Source organism: Akebia trifoliata, chromosome 13 (assembly GCF_017979445.1).
Source record: "Akebia trifoliata isolate Shusen 1 chromosome 13, ASM1797944v1, whole genome shotgun sequence".
Taxonomy (NCBI): domain Eukaryota; kingdom Viridiplantae; phylum Streptophyta; class Magnoliopsida; order Ranunculales; family Lardizabalaceae; genus Akebia; species Akebia trifoliata.
Window position 1 is genome coordinate 8,828,188 of NC_141387.1, and position 22,342 is coordinate 8,850,529.

At 34.7% G+C, this 22,342-nt stretch overlaps 1 protein-coding gene across 2 annotated transcripts; it reads left to right on the plus strand.

The window, feature by feature from the left end:
• Positions 1-6,971: 6,971 nt before the first annotated feature.
• LOC147387719 (GDSL esterase/lipase At1g28600-like) lies at positions 6,972-16,396 on the plus strand. Of its 2 annotated transcripts, none has more exons than XM_086421349.1 (5): positions 6,972-7,290; positions 9,348-9,566; positions 12,111-12,259; positions 14,459-14,735; positions 15,813-16,396. In XM_086421349.1, the coding sequence occupies exons 1-5, from the start codon at positions 7,050-7,052 to the stop codon at positions 16,079-16,081; spliced, it is 1,155 nt and encodes a 384-aa protein (XP_086277475.1). In that variant the 5' UTR covers positions 6,972-7,049; the 3' UTR covers positions 16,082-16,396. The 2 variants fall into 2 exon arrangements, with proteins under 2 accessions (XP_086277475.1, XP_086277476.1); XM_086421350.1 differs by lacking the exon at positions 6,972-7,290 and adding an exon at positions 7,984-8,134.
• Positions 16,397-22,342: the final 5,946 nt, after the last annotated feature.

Sequence of the window (22,342 nt, forward strand, 5' to 3'; positions counted from 1 at the left end):
TTGTGACTATGGGGTATTCTAGATGATTTGGGGATTAAGCAGAATTGTGTAAACTTGTGGTGTGATAGTCAGAGTGCGATTCACTTGGCTAAGAATCAAGTTCATCATGCTCGTACCAAGCATATCGACGTCAGGTATCATTTTGTGCGGGATGTCATAGTGAAAGGTGATGTTTCTCTCATGAAGGTGTATACAAATGAGAACTCCGCAGACATGTTAACCAAGGTGGTGACAAGTAGCAAGTTCCAGCACTGCTTGGACTTACTTCATATTGGCCCATGTTGAGTTCCCCAAGAGGGCATGGTCCTTCGGGGCGGAGTTGGGGTGAGGTGGAGTCTTTATGAAGAGCTGGAAAGAATTACGATGGCTCAATCCTGATCAGAGGGTACGTAGACAGCCATGGTCATAATGGTACAGCCGGGTTGGTGTTACAAGTTACTCTTGTGTGGTATAGCTTTGCATGCTTGCAGCTTCTTCTTGTGTTCGTCCAAAATTTGAGGTGTTTTCAAATTATGTACGAGGTGGAGAATTGTGGCATCAGCAATAGTAGTTGGTGTGGCAATAACATCTATCAACAATAGTTGGTGTGGCAATAACACATCTCTCTCTATTATAAATACAGCAGCTATCTTGTGGTAGAAGTAAGTAAGATAGAAATCTGTAAAATTATAGAGAGGGCTAGGAAAGATTACAAAGGAAAAGGTTGATCTTCTCTTTGATTAAAAACCAAGCTTTCTTCTTGAGACGAACTTGCGGGTTGTGCAAGTCGTTGGTTTCTTCATATAGTGGATTCTCCTTTCACCCCCGTGGACGTAGGCACATCGTCGAACCATGTAAATATTGTGTGAGCATATCTTTTTTTGCTATTTACGTTCGTAGTTAGTTTTACTTTACTTTGATTGCTAGTAGTGTTGGTCATTGCTTGTTGGTGTGTTTTTGGAACTTGGTATAAGTTTCTATAAAGGGTTTCTCTCTAGGTGGTTTGCTTACACGGCTTCCCTCCTAACAACCATTTTGATTTTCTGATAGAATTCTTGATTCCACGAATCATCATTGTTAGGCAAAAAAATCTCGTATTTGATCTCCTTCTTTTAGTCAATCAATTCTAGGTTTTTGACACCAAAATGATTCCTCATCTTTACTCAGTTTGAAAAACTCAACTTCAACTCTTTGACATTCCTCATAAATCTCTTAATTCTCATCTTCTTCATTCACCAACTAAACTTTAAGGTAGTCGATAGAGTTGACTAACTGCTTAATTTTTAATGAACATTCCCAATCACTATGGAATTCCAATCTTGTAAAATAGATTTTAGCCTCTTTAATTTGATAAAGAATCTATATATAGAGATCCATCAGATCTCTCCTTCCAGAAGTTTTCTACCATCAAATCCTCTTTATTGACCCAAAAATCCAGAAATCTGAATTGACGAAGTTGACCAGTGAAATTTTCTAAGGTTATTGAAATCGAGCAATGGTCCGAGACAAGATGTGGAAGATGTGTGACAATTGGATTATCGAAGGACGAGATCAACTTGTCGAAAAAAGTGCTCTATCAAGTCTTGCATAGGTTCTCCAACACCAAACACGATTGTTATACTAGGTGAATTTGTTACCAGAGAAACCCATATCTACCAAACCTGTGTTTGTAATGCACCTTCTAAAGTCGCACATCGATCTTTGGCCCAAAAGATAGGGATTTTTATGTGATTGCCTCAAGATTGAGGTATATCCATGGATCACACCAATTCAACTATGAAGAGAAAAACACAGTTATAGATTACACCCTTTCATCGAAAATAGATACATTTATCCCTAGGGAAACCTAATTAGGAATTTACATTATACTAGTGAAATTATAAAAATACTCTTGAAAAAATTTCTTTTAGGGGTTTCTCCCCCCCCTCGCACCCTCCTGCAAGCTCGACCGACAAGGATGTGTGGCTTGATTAACAATACCTCCTTATTGACCAATATTATCAGGCTCCACAACATAAGGTTCCCACAAAAATGACATCGCCTTCATGGAAAGTGCTCCATAGAGCCTATCTGGTCGATCTTATTCGAAAGAAATGGGGTTTCAATCTTGCTTCAAGATGTTGATTGTGTGGGAATGAGGGAGAATCAACCAGATACCTATTCTTTAAATGTTATTCTCATTGAAAGTCTAGTATCTTCAATCTTTCCTTGAATTAATTCAAATTGCAATATTAATGTTAGATCAATATGTCATTGGGGACAATCCAACAATTCCTAGTTCAATGTAGTGGTCTCAATGACTCCTTGGGTTATTATCTGATGTTTATAATTAGCAAGGAATGGAGCAACCTTTGGAGAAGTTCAGGCCAAAGCAAATCAGTGATTAAAAAATCTCTTCAATGTTTGATTGAGTTGGAGCAAGTCGTCTTACAAGAAGTAGTTGAATTCTGAAGAGGAAGGTGCTAGGTTGGCTATTTTGGAAATTACTATGGAAATACTTCTGCCAAGGAGATTGGCAATCAACTAGTCAAAACCCTCTTTAGGCTAGGTGAACTTAAACATAAATTGTGCAAACAAATGCAACCCAAGAAGAGTAGGTGCAAGCACTATTCTGAGATTCAAATAGAAGTTTCATAGTAGTAACTTCATGGTTTTTTTGTGAAGCATTGAATAATAAAGCTGAATGTCGTGCGCTAGAAGAAGCTTTGGAAGATTTTGATTTGTCATGCCTAAAGATCATCATTGAATTAGATTCCTTGCTAACAGTTAATGATCTAAGGGGCTGTAAATTGCCTAGGAAACTCAATATTTGGATGCAAAGAATTCTGAATTCTCTAGAAAGGGAAGGTGAAACAAACTTGGAGGGAGGCAAACCCAATCGTAGACTCCTTGGCTAGTTTTTCGATTCAGTCAAGGTCTCTCTCTAGCTATATATATCAATCCTTGTAATCTCCCTTTATTTGTTTCAGATTTGTTAAATCGAAATAGGTTGAACCTTTCTGTGTTCAAAATTATAAATTAAGGGGAGTCCTCTTTGTATATTATTTTCTCTTAATAAAATACAAGCTCACTCACCCAAAAAATATCGAACCCCAAACAACTCACTTTTGAAATGTCTGAATGGGGAGTAATCAAAATCCACTCAAACAACTCACTATCATCGCTTGGAGGAGGTATCAGACTCATGGAAATGATTCTGATAGGAAGTTCATGTCAAAGTTGGAAATGAATGAGATGATCAAAATATTATAAGCATTGAGTTAAATGCTATTTATGAGGAAGTAAAAATTTCTATTGCAAGGCATATCCCCCATGTCATAAAATGTTTAGATTCCCTCTTTTCCATAAGTAGTGCAATGGGATAGTTGGGATTTAATTTCTTGAAAATATGAGAGGAAGTGAAAGGAGATAAAGTCGTTGGCATAAGCTTTTGAGTTGTGTACATTTGAATTTTATTAGCAAGAAACCAATAGAGTTATTTTCTTCTTGGCCTTTCTTGGATGATTGAATAGAATTTGTATATCTGTCGACGATAAATTTTACAAAATCTATCTTGAGATTTGTAAAATAAGATTGCAAATGATTTTATTGATTTTGATAAAAATGAAGATACAGATCTTAGTGTTTTCCTATACTTAACAATCAAATGCAAAAATAGTGGTGACACGCTTATAGCTTTATTCTCTCCGGACTTTGCACTTGATCAGCTGAGAAGATTACTTTGACAGTGGCTTTGTTTGTGCTTGGTTTTTTTGTAAAGACTTCTGTAGATTTTTTTTCTCTTCGGACTTCGTACTTTATCGATTGAGAAAGTGACTTTAACAACGGCTTTGTTTGTACTTGATCTTTTGTAGAGACTTATGTAGATTTTCTTCTATCCAACTTTCGTGTTTTATTGGTTGAGAAAGATTTATTGACTTCTAAAGAAGGACTTTTGAGTTTGATATTCTATAAAGAGATTTTCTTTTTATCGAATTTCATACTTTATCAATTGAAAATGATTTCTTAACTTCTGAAGAAGGGCTTTTGAACTTGATCTTCTCTTGAATCAGAATCGAAGCTTCTCTTGAAGAGCTTTATTTCATCTTTGGAAGAGGGCTTGAGAGCTTTTATCTTTTGAGAGAAAGTGATCAAGATCATGCCTTCCAACTGAGGGAGGCTTTGGTATTTATAGCTTAGGGTAGGAGGATATTTCCAAATATGCCCCCTACCTAATAAGATTTTACATAATCGATTTAAATAGTATTTAGTTATTGATCCAAATCATTTTAATGGACTTTAAATTTAACCATGGGCTAATTTATTTGTTGGGTGTTTCGACTCAATACTTAATGCAGATCACTTAGATTTGTTAGATCATGAGTTTTATCTACAAAAACCCAACCTTGCAAGAAGCACATTCTCAATTAATTAATGGAATCAATTTGGATGTGAGATCCATTTATAACTTTAGGGACTTCATTTTTATTTATAAAATTTGTAAGAACATTCATAAAAAATTTGATGCTTACGATATCATTAGGGATCCCAGCCATATTCCTTAAGAGCTCGCAAAAATAATTATTTTTGATCACATGTAACTGTACTTTCCCAACTTAACTTATCCTAAAAACATATACATGCTAATAAATGTATCTTCTTTGGGTGGCGTAGATCCGGAGAAAAGTGTGCCAATAGTTCACTTTACAAGAAAAAAATATTCACATGATACTTCTAAAACTGGGGTTAATGATTGATCATTATTATAGTTTGATTTTTTTCATTCTTTTCATCAATTGTTTCTAACTTTATGTGTCATATTCACACCCAAAAAAAAAAAAAAAGAAGATTAATAAGACAAAATTGTTGGCTGGAGCATGGTATTGGGAGATTTGGTGTTCTAAGTCAACTCGTATGAACCATCTTTTCTAGAAGAGATAAATCCTTTCAGTTTATAATTATTTATCAATGTATTTATATACAAATACAGTTATAAATCTTTTATAAGAAAAGATGGATTAGAAGTTTTATATTTTGTGACAGGGTGTGTTGGAACCGTAAGTCTGACTAGCAGGGACGAGGCAATTGGCATTTTAGAACACCAAATCTCTTGGGTAGATGCAATAACCCCACAAATCACGCATACTAGGTAAATCAAGATAAATCCATGTGAGTAGCTAATGACGGGACTTGAATTCAAGACCCCTTCATAAACCACTACGCTAGCTCTACAAGATTAGAAGATTATTATTTATAAGATCATATTTATATTCAGATAATAAATATTTAAGTTGTAAAAATAAATATTTTAACTAAAAAATACAAAATCTTATTCATTGGAATTTTATTCAAGGATGATACACAGATGGCTAGAACCGGTCATCTTACTTTTGAACCAGATTTTAAAACCATGGGCTGCTGTGGTTGGTGCAACTGATTTTTGTTATTTTTTCCAACTGTTCAAGAATGGTGAGATGATTTGGTGAGTCCAACTTAATGGAAATGTTTGGAAGGTTGACTTGGTAACTGAATCCATCAAGTATTCCAATTCAAAATTCATCAAGTATTCCAATTGAAAACGTAACCCTAGGAAGACTAGCCGACATTATCTTGACCCAAAACCAGGGGTCGTTTTCTATTAAATAAAACCTTTCTTAGAGTACTCTCTAAAAGGTTTTGGACCATCTAACTGGTGTTAATTAGACGATATAGCTGTAGTGCACGCAACCTTTAAGGATGGATTAGTCAAGTTTTTTCTATCCACCGCCAAATTGAAGGGTGATTTGACGTAGCCCTCTAAGTTTAGATGAATATTTGAGACGCCCATTTTTTGTGATTTCAAACGCATGTGTTTGACCTTGGTCTTGTAAGAGAGGCTAATAGAAATGACTTAACTTCCCTCCTTTCCAACTCTTAGGGTCATCATAATTAAGATTTGGAAATTATTGGGCAGAGGTCATAATTAAGATTTAGTTAATTTCAAAAAAATTAGATTGAAAAAAAAAAATCAAAACCATTTCATGGATTAATATACAAGTGATATTTTTGGGTTCACTAATGTTGGAGTGGCACAAACGGGGACACAAATGACGTGATGGTGGGCACATAACCGTAGATGTTTTTTACACATATCTTGGGGAAAAGCATCTACAGTTATGTGCATGCCACCACGTCATTGAGTCACCCCTGTGTCCCCCTTTGTGTCATCCCAACATGACTCTCTTGGGTTTCATCTCAAAAATTCATCATCTTCAATCTCCCTAAAATCTTATCTTGTTCTAGAGGTTTGAGGGTTGAATAAGATAAAACATTGAGTTCAAAGGGGTAATTATCCTTTTCAGAGTTTAATAAGTATATAGTGAAATAATTCCATGATTTATCGATTTAATCAATTTGTCCCTTATTTTGTGAATTTTTCCAAATTTTTTGAAAAATTGGAAGAATTTTGAGACAATGCTTAGGGTATGTAAATCTTTTCTAACCTATTCCAACTTCTCTTTAATCTCTTGTTAGAAACCCTTCTTTTTTTTAATAAAAAAGAAATATTGTTTTCAACTTATACAAAAAAAACCTATATTATTCTTGAGATTTGCTGGTTAAGGGAGAGGGAATCTTGATTTTAAATACAGATGCAAATCTTTTTATCCTAGAAGACAAATATAATGGGTTTTGGGGAGAAAAAAATAAGGAGTTTTTATGTTTTGGCTAGAGCTTGATGTGAAAATTTCAAATTCATTTATTAGGTCATTTGCTATGTCCTCTCACACAAGACTGAGGTCTCGGTCTAGGTAATCAATTTGCAAACAATGAGGTATCTCAAATATTCATTAAAATCCAGGACGTATGTCTAAATCACCCAAAGTACACAATCCCTGATTAAGTATCTTACGCTCTCACAAGTTACTGATTTTAATTACTTAGATACCTTTAGGTTATCAAATTAATATTTTATACGTAAAAGAAAGTCAATTCCTCCTGCTCCTCCTGCATGCATTTCAGGCTTTATAATCTTCCCAACATGCTCAATATACTTAGTTTAATCTGACAACCCAGGTAAGCAAATTCTTTCTAGATCTTCTGTCTCCCTTCCCATGGCCTTGTTGTATCCCCTGCTTACGCTTCTTTTTGTATTATTAGCCAGCACTGCTGGTTCAGTGTTGTGTTGCTACACCTCCATCTTCAACTTTGGTGATTCACTTTCAGATACAGGGAACTTACTTTACTTAGAAGGAGATCAACCTTCTGTTAAAGGCAGATTTCCATATGGAATGACCTATTTTCATCAACCAACTGGTCGATGCTGCGATGGTCGTTTGATTATCGATTTCATTGGTATGTATATGTAGTTCTTTATTTATTAATTTCATTCTCTCTCATTGAACAAAAGTGTTTGAAAGAAGAACCTTGATATATAGGTTTGGCATTGTCATAAAGTAACCTAAGTTAAATGGATTCTCAACCACATGGTTTTGAGATACTGGGTCGGTTTGGATCGACCCAGTTGATCATACGGGTCAACAGCGAATCCAATTTTAAAACGATTTATATATATATATATATATATATATATATATATATATATATATATATATATATATATATATATATATATATATATATATATATATATATATATATATAAATAGAGGGCTTTACGTTTTGGATGGGAGAGAACTATTGTTTAAATTGTCCAAATTCCAAACATGTTTATACCTTTTTCTTTTTAAGAGGAGGTAGTCAGGTCACTTTAGCATTATTCTTATTCTTAATTATGACTTATCTAGATATATGTATATCTTTCAAAAATTCTGACCTGTACATACCACCAAAACAATTAGAATTTAGAAACATTTAGTCTTTCAATTCTCTCTCTCTCTCCTCAATAGAATGGCCCCACGACACAATGAGGAGGGATAAAACACAACTCAGTATAATTAATGACCAATTAATGAAGACATCATTTGGGTAGTAATAGTTCATCATTTCAATTTGTGTTCCTTCCAAAGGCTTTCCATCCTCTATTCTTGTCAAACCACCATCTACTTGCTATTCTCTTTGTATTAATAACCAACACTGTTGTGATGGCCGTTTGATTATCGATATCCCTATAGAATGATCTATTTTCATCATACAACTGGTCGATGCTGCGATGGCCATTTGATTATCGATTTCATTGGTACATCTACATACATATCATTCTCTCTCTTTGAACCAAATTGTCTCAATTTCTTTCGTTTTAAATCAATATAATGCTAGCAAATAGTGCTGGCAATTGCCCCAACAAGAATTTTTAAAATGCTTGAGAGGAGCTATTAATAATTTAAAACTTCTTAAATATATTTTTAGATGTGGGTCAATTTTCCACATATATTACCACTTAGCTATGTTGCACTTCCCTATAGAAATTGTTACAATGGATCTTTATATTAAAAGCCTAATCTTTGGTAATTAATCCCCATACGACATGCATATTTGATATTTCATGTTTGTTAATTGGGATTTGAAGAAAATGAAAATTAGTATTTATTTTTCTATTTGCTACTCTTATATTTGAAAAATGGGTGTGAAATATGATGTATAGGAAAAGTACAAGGTTGAAATCTAATGTACAATATTGTGCATGTCTTGGACAGTTATTTCTTAATATTTTTAATAATTATTATTTTATTTTTTACATTTTTCATCAACCAAGTATCTGTAAAACTTTGCGGGAGTTTTTCAGTTTATTACCAAGTCTTGATCCATCAACGATAAAAAAATCCTTCCACTTATGTCATTCAATGATCAAAATTAACTTCAAACTCAAAAGCTACTCATCAAAATTCCAAACTTTAAATTCATGACGTTATTTTTTGTGTATCTAACAATATCATTTGAAGATATATTTTTATTTTATAAAGGGTGGAGTCCCATTGTGAATTTTATTATTGAATGTTGATACTCCATTTATAAATATGTAAAGGTCAGAACCCCATTGATAATGAGATGATCATTCAACTTCTTTCAAAATTTGTGTACTTTCTGGAACTATGGGGAAGATTTATGTATATAGATTAAAGATTGGGTTATTTTGTAAAAATAATGTTAATATATATATATATTTGTAAATACTACTAGTAAAAGTTGATTTTTGTAGATTTTATCAAACAAAATTTATATTATCAATGAGTTCTTAGTTGCCCCCCATGTAGACAAAATCCTGGCTCAACCCCTAGCTAGCAATCCTGTATAATTAATGATAGATATATGATGCTGCTTAGTTTTTTTTTTTTTAAAGAAAAAAAGAAAGAAATATGTTATGATGTTATAGAAGATGTAATGAAGATTGTGTTGTGAATACTGCTTGATCTCTAGAAGATTTAATGAAGATGATCGTGATGTGAATACAGCTGAATCTCTCGGATTTCCATTGTTACATCCATATTTGGTACCCAAGAATGGCCGCGATTTACGTCAAGGAGTGAATTTTGCTGTCGCAGGAGCTACATCCTTGGACAACAGTTTCTATGAAAACAGAAATATCTATAGTCCCTATGCCAAGTATTCTTTGACAACTCAACTTGAATGGTTCAGAGAACTTCTGCCTTCTCTTTGTGACCCATTTTCAGGTACTCCCAACCCTTTTTTCTTTCACAAAAAATTTAAGATGTGATTCACGGAAGTGTTCATCACCCATTTATATTCTATAGTGAGGTGTACACACTAATATTCTTCAAGAAAATATGATATGGTATTATATCTCTGTAGACCTTATTATTACAATGCATTCTATATGATACTTGAATCCTACACTTATCAACTCTTGTTATTATTGTGTTGATGGGATTAGAAGTTTTGTTATAGGCTGATTTTTTGGTGAGGATGATCTCCTCATTGTAGAGATCATCCACACCAAAAATGAACTCATTTCAAAACTTTTAACCAATATAAAACAAAACATTTTGACTATGGTGTGGGTTTATTAATTTGTGGGGTATTTATATACTTATCCATGGGATATAAGAGGTAATATCTTTTTAAGTATAAGGGCATACTTGTCCATGCCCAAAAAACAAAGTGTATATTTGTCTGTGCCGAAAAAAACGAAGTGTTTATCGCTTCAACACTTTTTTTTAGCATTAAAATAGTGTTAAATTTTTTTTTCACTTATTTTCAGTAATAAGTACTGAAAATATAGAGTAAATAAGCGCATTATTTTGATAAAAAGTGCTGAATTTTTTTTTTTAGCAATAAGCGCTGAAAAATAATACAAACAAACACCACCGTAGCCAATTCTCAAATTACTGTAGTAGGGATTATACACTCAATATATGAGTATATAATATTGTGTGTTAACTAATTGTGCATAAAATCGTTTGTCCCAAAATTCGTAATCAATTAGAGAGCTTCTCAAGAATAGATTCACATCAACGAAATGGTGTAATATTAGGAAATCAATAATCTACTTTAATATTAACAGTTATTTCCAAAGAAAATCATACTCATCCAAATTGGCAAATATTCAAGAATAGGGTATTATTTATTTTTATTTTTATGAGCAGATAAATCATTTGTTAAATAACTAAAAATCTTGCCTATGTGATGTTCTTGAGGTTTCCAAAAGGTCATGTTATTATAAATAAATAAAAATTTTGTCTATATCATAAAGAGAGATTTACCCGGGAAACCTTCTCTCTTAAATCTTTCCTAATAAAATAAAGTCATGAATCTGACTACCCCATATGGCACACTCAATTGACTCTCTGACATTATAAGTTCGCGAACCATGAATATGTATGCCTCGAGATACACAATTATCTTGGGATACACATTTTATGGGGAAGTGCAGTTTTGTATCACAAGACGTGCAGATCCACGGTTCCAAACTTATCAAGTCAAAGGAGTTGATTGAGTGTGCCAGGTAGGGTAGTCAGATTATCACAATTCAATAAAATATTGTAGAGCTATTTGATTTTACTCATACATAATATAAGATAACTTTCTCTCTTTTTTCCAAATGCAAGTTGCTATCGCCTAATAAATTGAATAATGCTGACGTTGGAAAAGATGCTAATAAATTTTAAGATGGCAAAAGTTGTCAAAAAAAAAAAAAAAACTTTGAAGGGCCAGCCCACCTAATTGTGTGAGCCATCCAAGCACGCGGTGCCCATTACTTTGATTAAAGGACACTAAAGTTATTTTGATCCTTATTATGGTTGTGTCGTTGACCTTTTAGATTCCTTTAATTTAGGAATTCTACACTAGTGGATTATGACAATTTTTTGTTTTTTTTTTTTTGAAGGTAGTGGATCAAGATCAATTGTATTTCCTAAGAGTCGTGATAATATGACTTGGCAAGTGGCATACTCAAATGACTCCATGACGTGACAAGTTCAGGTATAATAGATCAGAACGACTCAGGATAACGATTGCATTTGCCCATAAAAAAGTGTATTCCAAGGGAATCATGTATCCTGAGACTTACAAATCTACAATTTCAGAACTTATCCACAACATGGAGTCATTTGAGTATACCACCTGGTGAGTCATACAATCAAGACTCATGTCCTAAAGAACATGAGAAACACATTTTATGAAACTCATTTCCAGATCGTATGCAACCAAGGTGGAGGATTGAAATCCTCCTCCCACACCTCAAACGCATGTCACATAAGTCATGATTCAAGAAAATTTAAAAGTAAAAATTAGGCATCAATCAGTTTGATTTTAGTTTATGTAGCATGTGTTGAGGTGTGGGAGGATGGTTTCAACCCTCCAGCCGATGTGCATAAGAAGAGAAATAGATGGTTGTAAGAAGTACCTGATATTTGTGAAAGAGAGAAGTTATTCAAGAGAACTAGTGTAGATATACTGAGCTTGAATGATCATTCTTCATGGAATCGGGAAAATAAAATTTTGATTTACTTGTCAAATCAATCACAAGTAATCCTTGGAACCCTTTGAGTTATAGATAGGCTAAATCATCAGTTCATTCCAGTGTGCAAGGTCCCTTAATGAAATCTAATTGTATTAGGCATATTGATTAATAATTGGCCAATTTCATTTTTAAAAAAAGAATATAAAAAAAAAAGGCATATTTGAAGTCTGAGAACAATTTTCTTTCTTCTTACCTCACTTTTATCATTATTACTATTAATTTTGGTATTTCGTAGACTGCAGAGAATTCCTGAGTAAATCTCTATTTGTAATGGGAGAGTTTGGGGGAGACGATTACTACCACCCATTTCTTAATGGAAGAAGTTACGCAGAGGTTCGAAGCTTTGTACCTTTAGTCATCGATGCTATATCCAAGGGAGTCGAGGTAATCTCACATTTGGACAATTATCTTAATTTCATTCCATGAATATTTGGGCCCCTTTGGATGAAACTTAAATGGCAAACACAGAAATATCACAAGGTGATTTATCAAAACGTGCATCGAATATTGAAAAATTATCAAAATGGCACACAATTCATTTTAATTCTGAAACCAGCAATTTACTGTTAAATTGGAAAAAAATTCACTTTCATAAAATAGGACTTTTTTTTTAAAATTATTTTACTGAAATTAAAAGAGGGAAAGTATTTACTGTTTTGGTAATTCTCTCAATATTCATATCTAGGGCTGATAATGGGTTGGACACAGAATAACTCACGGACATGGCATGTGCAAGAACCATAGATTTTTTCCATCGAGAGTAACTCAAGTGTGCTTGTGTATAATATTTACTACAATAAAAGTCATAAGATGAGGTATCCAGTCGAGCTACCTAGAACCTTACTCCTAGGGTTATCAATGGATTGGATCAGACTTGAAATTTGATCGATTGTCAATTAAACAATTTTGGAGTTTGGAATGAACATGTCCCAAACCTATAAGGATCCAATCCGGTAAAATGTTAGATATCATATAAATTATTTGTTAAAATATATGAAGTTTATTGAGATTTTGCCCATCAAATTAGATTTGACCTGATCCGGTTGTTATGGATTGGATTTGGATCTTAATATTGAGATCAGATAAAAACCCAATCTAATAAGAGCCTGATCAGATACTTATCAAAATAGTTCCAGATTTGATTTGATCCTTATCATCTTGGTACCAAATTGACCCCAATCCAATCCGAACCAATCCATTGACCACCGTACTTGCTCCCAAGCTAAAGCCCACTCCTAACCTTGAAATGGGCCTAACGAGGCCCGATTAGATAATGGTTCCGGACTTCTGGCAAAACTACCCAACTCAATCCACAGCGGATTGGAGTAATCCAAAGCGCAATGAATGGACAACCATAATTAGGCTTGTAAACGGATGTTTATTGAATCGAATACAGGTATATTCAAATTCGAATCCAAAATATTTTTTCAAGATCCGAATTTGAATTCGAAATCCGACAAATGTTGGGAACACACATCCGAATTCGAATCCAATTGACTTATCGGATATCAGATAAATTTTGATTCGATTCGGTTATGAGATCTTCATCTTCCACACATCTGTCTGTAAAAAAGATCCTAATTTTTTTTCCTCAACATCACACATCTTCAACCCTTGATTTCTACAGTCAAAGGGGAAAGCTGAGGTTGAAGATGAGAGAGATAGATGATCGAAATCATCGTTTTGTTGAGTTGGTCGTCCTTTCAAACCCTAGCTAACAGCCAAACTCCATGTATCCTCTCCTTCCCAAGTTGTGAAACATTGAATACAGATAAAGAAATTATAAAACAAACATATATATATATATAGAAAATTAATAATGAATTATTAATAATATATAATATATTATATCGAATCGGATTTTTTCAGATTCGAATGTACTAACATCCCAATTCGTATCTGAAATATATTTGAATTCGAATTCGATATCCGATATCTGAAATTTTTGGATAATATCCAAAATGTCAAAAAGGAATTCGGATTTTCGAATATCCATTGACAGGCCAAACCATAATTACATCTTTTATGAAAGCAATATAAATTACACAACTAGCTTATTTATTACTCAAACTCATAACATAAAATTAGGATTTACCTTTTTTAAGTATCATGAATGAAGTAATAATGGATAATTGCATTGGTTCTTTTATATATATAAAAGAGAGTGCTATTATTGCCACACCAACTTTTGCTAACACCACACAAATTGTGTGCAATTCTTCGATGATTTACCTAGGAATTGGTGTAGCAATAGCAACTCTCATATATAAACACTACAAAATCAAACAGCTGAAAATTATCCTTGAGATAGATGTCATCGGGATCGATATGTATTATTGAGATATGCATTAAATCACAACCATTCAATTTTTTATCTAAATACAAAATTTAATGATTGAGATTTATCCTCAAGGTAAGTATCTCCAAGATATGTGCTATTAAGATACACATATTTTGTGTGTACGGTTTGAATCATGTGTTTTCTGATGAGTCACTTATCACAAGATATGTGTTATTAAGATACGTATGTTGACTATGTTATTGGCTATGTTCTTGATGACTTGTTCTTCTTTTTGGGTAAAGGCATTAATCAAACAAGGGGCTCAAATCTTCATGGTCCCTGGAGTTCTTCCAAATGGTTGCGCTCCGGTGTCTCTTACCATGTTTCAAAGTCCAAACAAGGAATTATATGACCCGCACACTGGTTGTTTGAACTGGTTAAATGAGTTTGCTGAGTACCACAATGATCTTCTTCAGAAAAAGCTGGATAGATTGCGAAAGTTGTATCCTCATACTACTATCATCTATGTCGATTACTACAATGCTGCGATGCAGTTGTATGACTATCCAAGTCAATTTGGTGCACTTTCCAACTTATTACATTTACATTTTTCTTTCCTTTTCTTTTTTATTAAGAAATTTTTCCATATAATTCTGTTAGCAACCCTATAAGTCATTGATTTTTCTTGAAGGGTCTTAAAAAGTACTATTTTATGTTTAATTGGGGTAAAACTTTTAAGGGTTTTATTGTGGTAATCCATTGAATTTTCTACAAATAACTTTTTGAAATTTTATACATTAAAAAATAAAAAAAATAGAAATGGTATTATACAATGACAATTTTCAATATGTATGGGGTTATATATATACATGAACCGAAGGACCACCTATCCATATGGACCATAAAACATGATGCAATGCCATGATTATGGAGTATAAAATTCTATGGATTTAAAAAGAAACCCTTATTTTCAACTTTAGATTTCAATTTTAAAGTTTAGACAATTTTTTTTTTATTTTATGAACCCAATCTAAACCGGAAATGGTAGAATTTAATTAATTGTACCATTAACTATAGAGAGCTCAGATGTCACTTGAACCAACAAAGGAAGTTCCAGAAACAAACAGTAAAATCTAGCTAAACATTCAACTAGACATCTAATAAACATAACTTATGCTAATTTCTAGTCATTATATTTATAATAAAAAAAAAAAAAATTATCTAGAATTTGAAATTCTGATTTTCTCAGTCCATGGTACTACTAGTTAACGATGATAAATGAACAAACAATTGTTGAAAAGTCGTCAATGGAACTGATTTTTGATCTGTAATTCTACTAATGAGTAATTGTACTAGAAATTATTTCTATTAGTATTATACATATATACATCACACATTTTTCCCCGGTTACCCAAGATTATGACCATGATTAATTTTAAAAACCCTTCAAATTATATCATCTGACATACCAGTATGACTCGTAAATTCATTTTAATATCTTTTGTTAACGAGAATAGATGCGAAACCAAGATTTAAAACCGTGGTTATGACAGCATTGTTGTTTGACGTAATCACCATTCAAATAGGTGAACAGCACTCTACATTGCCCAATCAAACTTACGGGTGCATTATCACTGTTTTTTTGCATTGTTTCAGGGTTTTCGGAAGAGATACTTACAGCTTGTTGTGGAGCTGGAGGTCTGCCGTATAATTATGACTCCTCGATCCAGTGTGGAGAGAGAGGTTCAAAAGCCTGTGAAGACCCATCATTGTATGTCAACTGGGATGGTATTCACCTAACAGAAGCTGCATATAAAAAAATTGCCACTGGCATAATAGGTGGATCCTATACTACTCCTCCCTTGAACGTCTCTTGTTTATTACTGGCAAGGGATGTTGAGCATATTGGATTTGATCTCAAATAGCTAACATTCAAACATGAGTGTTAGATGGATTATTAGAATTCTTTAGCAAGGAATGAAAATAAGAGACTTTGTACGTCAGTCTAGTGCCATTAATGAAGAAGAAAAAGAAAGAAAATTTATGTATTTGATTTTTATGTATAGTACTTGAGGGCCAATTTTTTATCAATAATTTTGCTTAGTTTTCAATATTGGCACTAGGTGAAAAAGGCGGTAAATTTGGTGCCAAGGTCTACTGAATTTGGCTAAATCCAAGCAAGTTCAACGGACCCTGGTGACAAATTTAACTCTTTTTTCATGTAGTGTGGTTTCATATCTCATCTTGCTCATTAGTGATACAAAGATGACTTGGATGAATCACCGTGGCCGGATTTTAGGCCTATTTCAGATCTGAAAACAAGGACAACCATTTTGGCTTCTTCTCTCGTTCACGAACAATATCGAGTTGACTCAGGCTTCGACCAATTTTTTAAATGAGGATGCCTCGTGGAATAATCTAAATCTTTGTTAAATTTAAATTAAAGTTTTTCAAAAGGATAAGAAGGCTTAAGGTCATTAACATTTCTCATAATTGTTGTACACAAAAAAATGTCATGTGCCACATTCTATTAATGTTTAGCTCCATGTAAGTCAGCCTCATAGGTGACTTCTTTGATAATTAGATTTGGGAATTTTTGACAAAGGAATTGGAGATCTTATATTTTTTTCTCCCGTGTCTCGTATTCTTGTTAAAAAAAATATGCATGTCCAATACCTACTTAATATATCATCAAATAGGCTATGTGAAAAAAAAAGGGGTAAATTTGATGTCAAGGTCCATCAAATTCATTTGGCTCTAATCAAATTTGACAAAGCTTGGCCTCAAATTCACCCCTTTTTCATGTAGTTCACTTTGGCTAGGCCATTGAACCAACCCATACCTAATGTAGACACCCCAATTTGAACGGGCCACTACTCGAAAAGGCCCAAAAATATAGATTTTCCAAATAAATGGGCCAACGGGTCTTAAGGGCCCAAGTCGTTGAAAAGTGACATTTTGACCCAACCGAGGCCCCTAAGACCTCTCAATGGTTTAGGAGGCCACCAAAAGGACTCGGCCTACCTTACGCTTTCCCAATATTCACCGCTCCGCTTCCAAAATCAAAAACGTCAAATTTTCGATGAATTCTCCAACGGGCCTAAAAAGCCCAATTTGCCAACACGTGGCATCTCGATCAAACCAATGATTTCAAAATTTTCAAAAAATTAAATAAAATTAAAAAACGAGACTTGGGATGCCTACCACCTCCTGTACCTTCCACCGCTCCATCTCCGAATCTAAAAATATCTAAACCCACCTAAGGCCCATAAATCCTTAATTCTTCAAAATCCATTTTTCTCACCCCCCTAACATAAACTCAATCCCACATCACCTAAAAATCTAATACCAACCTACACCTTCAAAATCCATTCCAAAATAACCTCCAACCAATTCCTAAAATCCAAAACCATTTCATAACCCAAGCCCAAAATACTCCAAAACCCCAAGCCCAAATCCATATCCAATTCATATCCAACCCACAATCCTAACCCATCAACCACTACCCACATCAACCAATCACCATCTTGATAGTCAAATATGACACATGTCATCACCCCATCTCACCTCCCTCACCCAACTACCTACCCCATTAATTTGTTTTAAATCCCATCTACCCACACATCAACCCATCACCTTTTCTCTCAAATCAAACACATCTACCCACACCCCTAACCTATACCTCCCCTAATCTACCATCATCATTCCCTACAAAACGCACATCTACAACCTAAACCTACACCATCCTCTCAAGTCAAACACTCAACCTCTCCCATCAACCTATCCCAACCTTTCATTTCCACCCACTTTAACACATGGCATCATCTCCCTCACCCTCCCAAAATATCATCAACCACCTCTTTAAATCTTCCATTCTCTTAAATCAAATACCATTTAAATCACAACCACCATCTTAAACTCACCTCACCAAACACTCCACCCAAATGGGTTGGGTAGGATCCAAACCATTTGGGTCAAAACTGACCCATTTAACCCCCCTTCCCTAAATACCCTCCAATCTTCTCTAAATTACACTCACTTCTCTCTCAAACTCATAACCATTATATCCTTTTTCTTCACTTCACCCCATTATATCCCTAAAATAACTCCTCAACTTATATAAATACCCTCCTCCTCTTCCCAAAAATGGCCCTCAACTTTCACTACAAAATTCTCTCCAACTCTCACTACTAACAACCATCACCAATCCTCCTCAAGTCTTATATACAAAAAAAAATTATTATACTCCACTCATCTCTCTCATCATCTCTTCTCTACTCCTTCAACCATACAAGAATTGTATTTTCATAAAATACTAAGGACTAAAGAAGAATAAACGAAGAAAGAATATATAAGGTGGGTTTAAGGCAATCCCCCTCCTCTCTCTTCTACACCCTCTCCTCCTCCCTCTTCTATCACCCTCCTCCCTCTTCTATCACCTTCTCCCCTTCATTTTATTTTTTAGGATGAATGGACCCCAAGGTTAAAGGTCTATAAGGGTCATTTCCATCAATGGAATGACCCTATGATCAAGCCGAAAATGAACCCCTATCTAAGGTACAAATGCACAACACGTGGCACATTATTTTTCATATTTTTTTAAATCAAAATGACTGAGTTGAGTTGAGGTTACCACTATTTAGTGGGGAGAAAAGAGTGCCTAACACCTTCCCTTTTCTCCAACCGAGCCGCTTACCCGAATCTCAAAGGTTGATTTATTTTTATCCGTCGAGAGTCACCAAATACCAAAAATGTCACATTTTCTAAAAAAAGTGCACATCGGGTGACCATTCACACTCACTTACAAAAATGAATGGTGGCGACTCCAAACCATTGTAGATGTGGTCATCGTAATGGCGAAATCCCGTGTCTATAGCTTGGCGTTTCCACTGGGGAGTAAAGGCTCTACCCTCGTGTCAACTCGGTTATTTTGAAAAAAAAAAAAGACTTCAAATTTTTTTATTTTGCAAACTAACAATACTTGTTGTGTTTGTTGTATTTATTTTTTAGGTAGGTTTCCTTTATTTATCTACTCACTTGAAAAAAACAAAAAATAAAAAAATCCGATTTTCACTTTATTTCTCCGATTATGTCCTTTTAAGCATGCATATCATCAAACAAATGAAAAACAAAATTTCTTTTTTGGCCCAAGCCAAAAACCAGAGGCAATGTGCCTCAAAATGGGTATAAAAAATAAAAATAATAAAAATAATAAAAAAAAGTCATTTTTTCTTCTTTTTTGGTCGAATGGACAGTCGAACTTAAAATGATCATAACTTTCTCACCCGATCTCCGATTAGCTATTAGTGCAATTGATTTGAGGTAGAACAAAATTTTCTACCAAATGTGACAAAGTCAGCAACATTTTGACAAGTCAGAATCAATTTTTGAGCTCATTTACTATCGTTTACGCTATCATTTACGTTTGACGTCTCGTCGTGATACAAAATGAGTAGGAAAAAAGAGCATAAAAAAGGAAAAAATTTGGCTCAAGCCAAAAACCAGAGGCAATGTGCCTCAAAATGAGCACAAAAAAAATAATTTAAAAAAATTAATTAAATAAAAAATTAATTAAATTAAAAAAAATAAAAAAAATTTGGTCAACTTGTTCGTTACATCAGTCTTGGAAAGTTTCCTCTTGGAATTTATTTTTATTTTAAGTTTTAAAGCTTCAAAAGATCAAACGGATCATTTTTTTAAACTCAGGGCGTACCGCTCGCCACTTTTTGATTGATCAAAATGAAAATCCAAAGTGATCATCGGTTGGACTATAAAAAAATAAAAAGAGAAGTCCTTTTATGATTAGTTCATTCGTAAAATTGAAAAAAAAATGATGAAAAAAAAATCGATTGGTTGATGCTTAACTATGAATGTGCAATCCTTATGGACTAATTATCTAAGAAGCTATGATCTGGCCAACGGGCCCACTCATCTAGAAAATGCCCCGGGCACACCCTATCATATTTGCACACACCACTAGCACGTTTACTTTACTGTATTGCACGCTTGCATGTCCCTAATAGCCAACGTGGCACTAGTGCGTGGCCCGGTCTCCTCGGAGATGCGACGTCATTCATGAAAATCACAACTCCAATCACGTACCATAAGGTATATAAAACTGGGGCATCAATATCGTTTGATCAGGTGATTCTGAAAGGTATATTGATACACCCATGTTGGAGCAACCTGAGCCTTTGTCCTATTGTAAGCCGCACGGTCACATGTCCCGATTGCCAACGTAGTACTAGTACGTGGTCGGTCCCCTCGCGGGATGCGAAAACCATTTATGAAAGCTACAACTCTTGACTCGTACCCATAGGTATATGAAAGATAATCCAAGTACATCAATTGCACTTCTTGGTCAAAACCAGTGCCTAAGCAACATCCTGTCCCGCTGTACCCTACTGTACGAGGGGGATAGACTACATCTATTCTAGACGAGAGGTACTTAAGTGGGCCCTTGCTCAGCATCGTGCGCCACCTCTCAACTGGGGATCAAACTGACTGCTTTTGACTTCAGAGAAGTTAATTGAAGTTTTAGATTATCACCTATACGGTATATCAAACCAAGTCACCACGTACCGTCTGATTGAGTACGCTTAAGAGGTATATAGGTGTGCTTGGGCAAGAGTGGCCAGATAAAAATGCATTGTAGTAGTAAGCTTAGAGTCTAGAAACCTTCCCTGTAAGTCACGACTCGAACTTATCGCGGGTGTTCCCGGATTGTTGAATGAAACCTGATGATTGATGTATGTGAATGATGTAAATAATGAGATCAAAGTGTATGATTGTCCTCAAGGATCAAAATTTTATTTTCAGAAATTAAAATTGGTACACCGACCCAATAAAGAATCAATTTCTTGCAAAAATTCAATAATGACCCAGTCCATCTCGATCCAATGATCATGATAGGTCGGGCCATTTAAATCAAAATGAAAATCAAATTTTCAAAAAAAGAAAAGTGTTTTCAAGAAAGTGTTTTCCATAAGAACACAGATTTTCAAAAGAAAAGTAATTTTACATTGACCTTGGAAATGTACTGAACTATTCTCTTGTGTCAACTCAGGATACTAGCTGCAGGCCATAACCCAATCGACCAATTGGTCAAAACAACCATCACGGGGATGCACACCGTAGAGAAATTCAACTTTGCAAAAGTCATGTTGAGATGCGCCTTGTACTTTCACGAGTTTGAGATAGATTGGAATCTTTTGCGCACTATGGCTAAACGTTGGAACCCTTATCTTCACATCTTCCACATTGGGCATATGCATTTGTGTCCTACCCATGAAGACTATTGTGGCATCATGAGGATATCTACTTCAGGTCCTCTAGTCAGGCCTTCATTGAAGACAGGATATTCTAGTGACCTCGTCACAAGCCTAAACATTTCAAAAGAAGAAGCCAAGGCCTTAGTCCGTAACGGGATATTGGATTTAGTATCCTTATTGAGTCCATACCACTCTCGTAGTCATCCCATCAATGTAAAACTAGAAGCTTGGAGAGCCACTAGAGACTATCGGTTATGTTTAGGGATCCTAGCCCAATACATGCTGACCTCCAAAAGTGAAGGCCAAACTGTTCCTGAGTCTTTCATAAACATAGCTTCCCAGCTCTCTAGAAAAGCCAATCACGTACCTCTTATTCTAGCTGAAACCTTCTCAGGTTTGGATGCCATAAAAAATTGTGAGGGAAGGGATTTCAAAGGAAGCCCTCACCTACTTTATATGTGGCTTTGCGATCGTCTTAAAATTGTGGACATTCCTTCAACCCTCGAGTATAGGCCAGAGCATTTTTTCAGGAGAAACATGTTAGTGCGTCACAACTCAGTCAAGGCTTGGGGCAAATGGTTGGATTCTCGTCTTGCACGTCATATTGGTTTGAGATGCCCTTGGTGGATGACGGACTACCCTGTTTTAGGTACCAAAGGATCCTATTATGTCCGTTTGATTGGACTAGAGGAGACATCTTTTTACCAACCTGCTTTGATTTCAGAACAGTACGGAGTACCTATAGAATTTTCGCTACCTCAACACAAACAATTCTTTTCTCCCGAACCATTGACTGAAAAGTTAGTGCATCTCATTGAGAAGGCTTGGAACAAGCGCATCTTAGGATATCTAGATGGACCAGCAGAGTTCAAAGAGTCAGTCGTTAGAACCAAAAGAAGCAAGCCTAATTGTCCC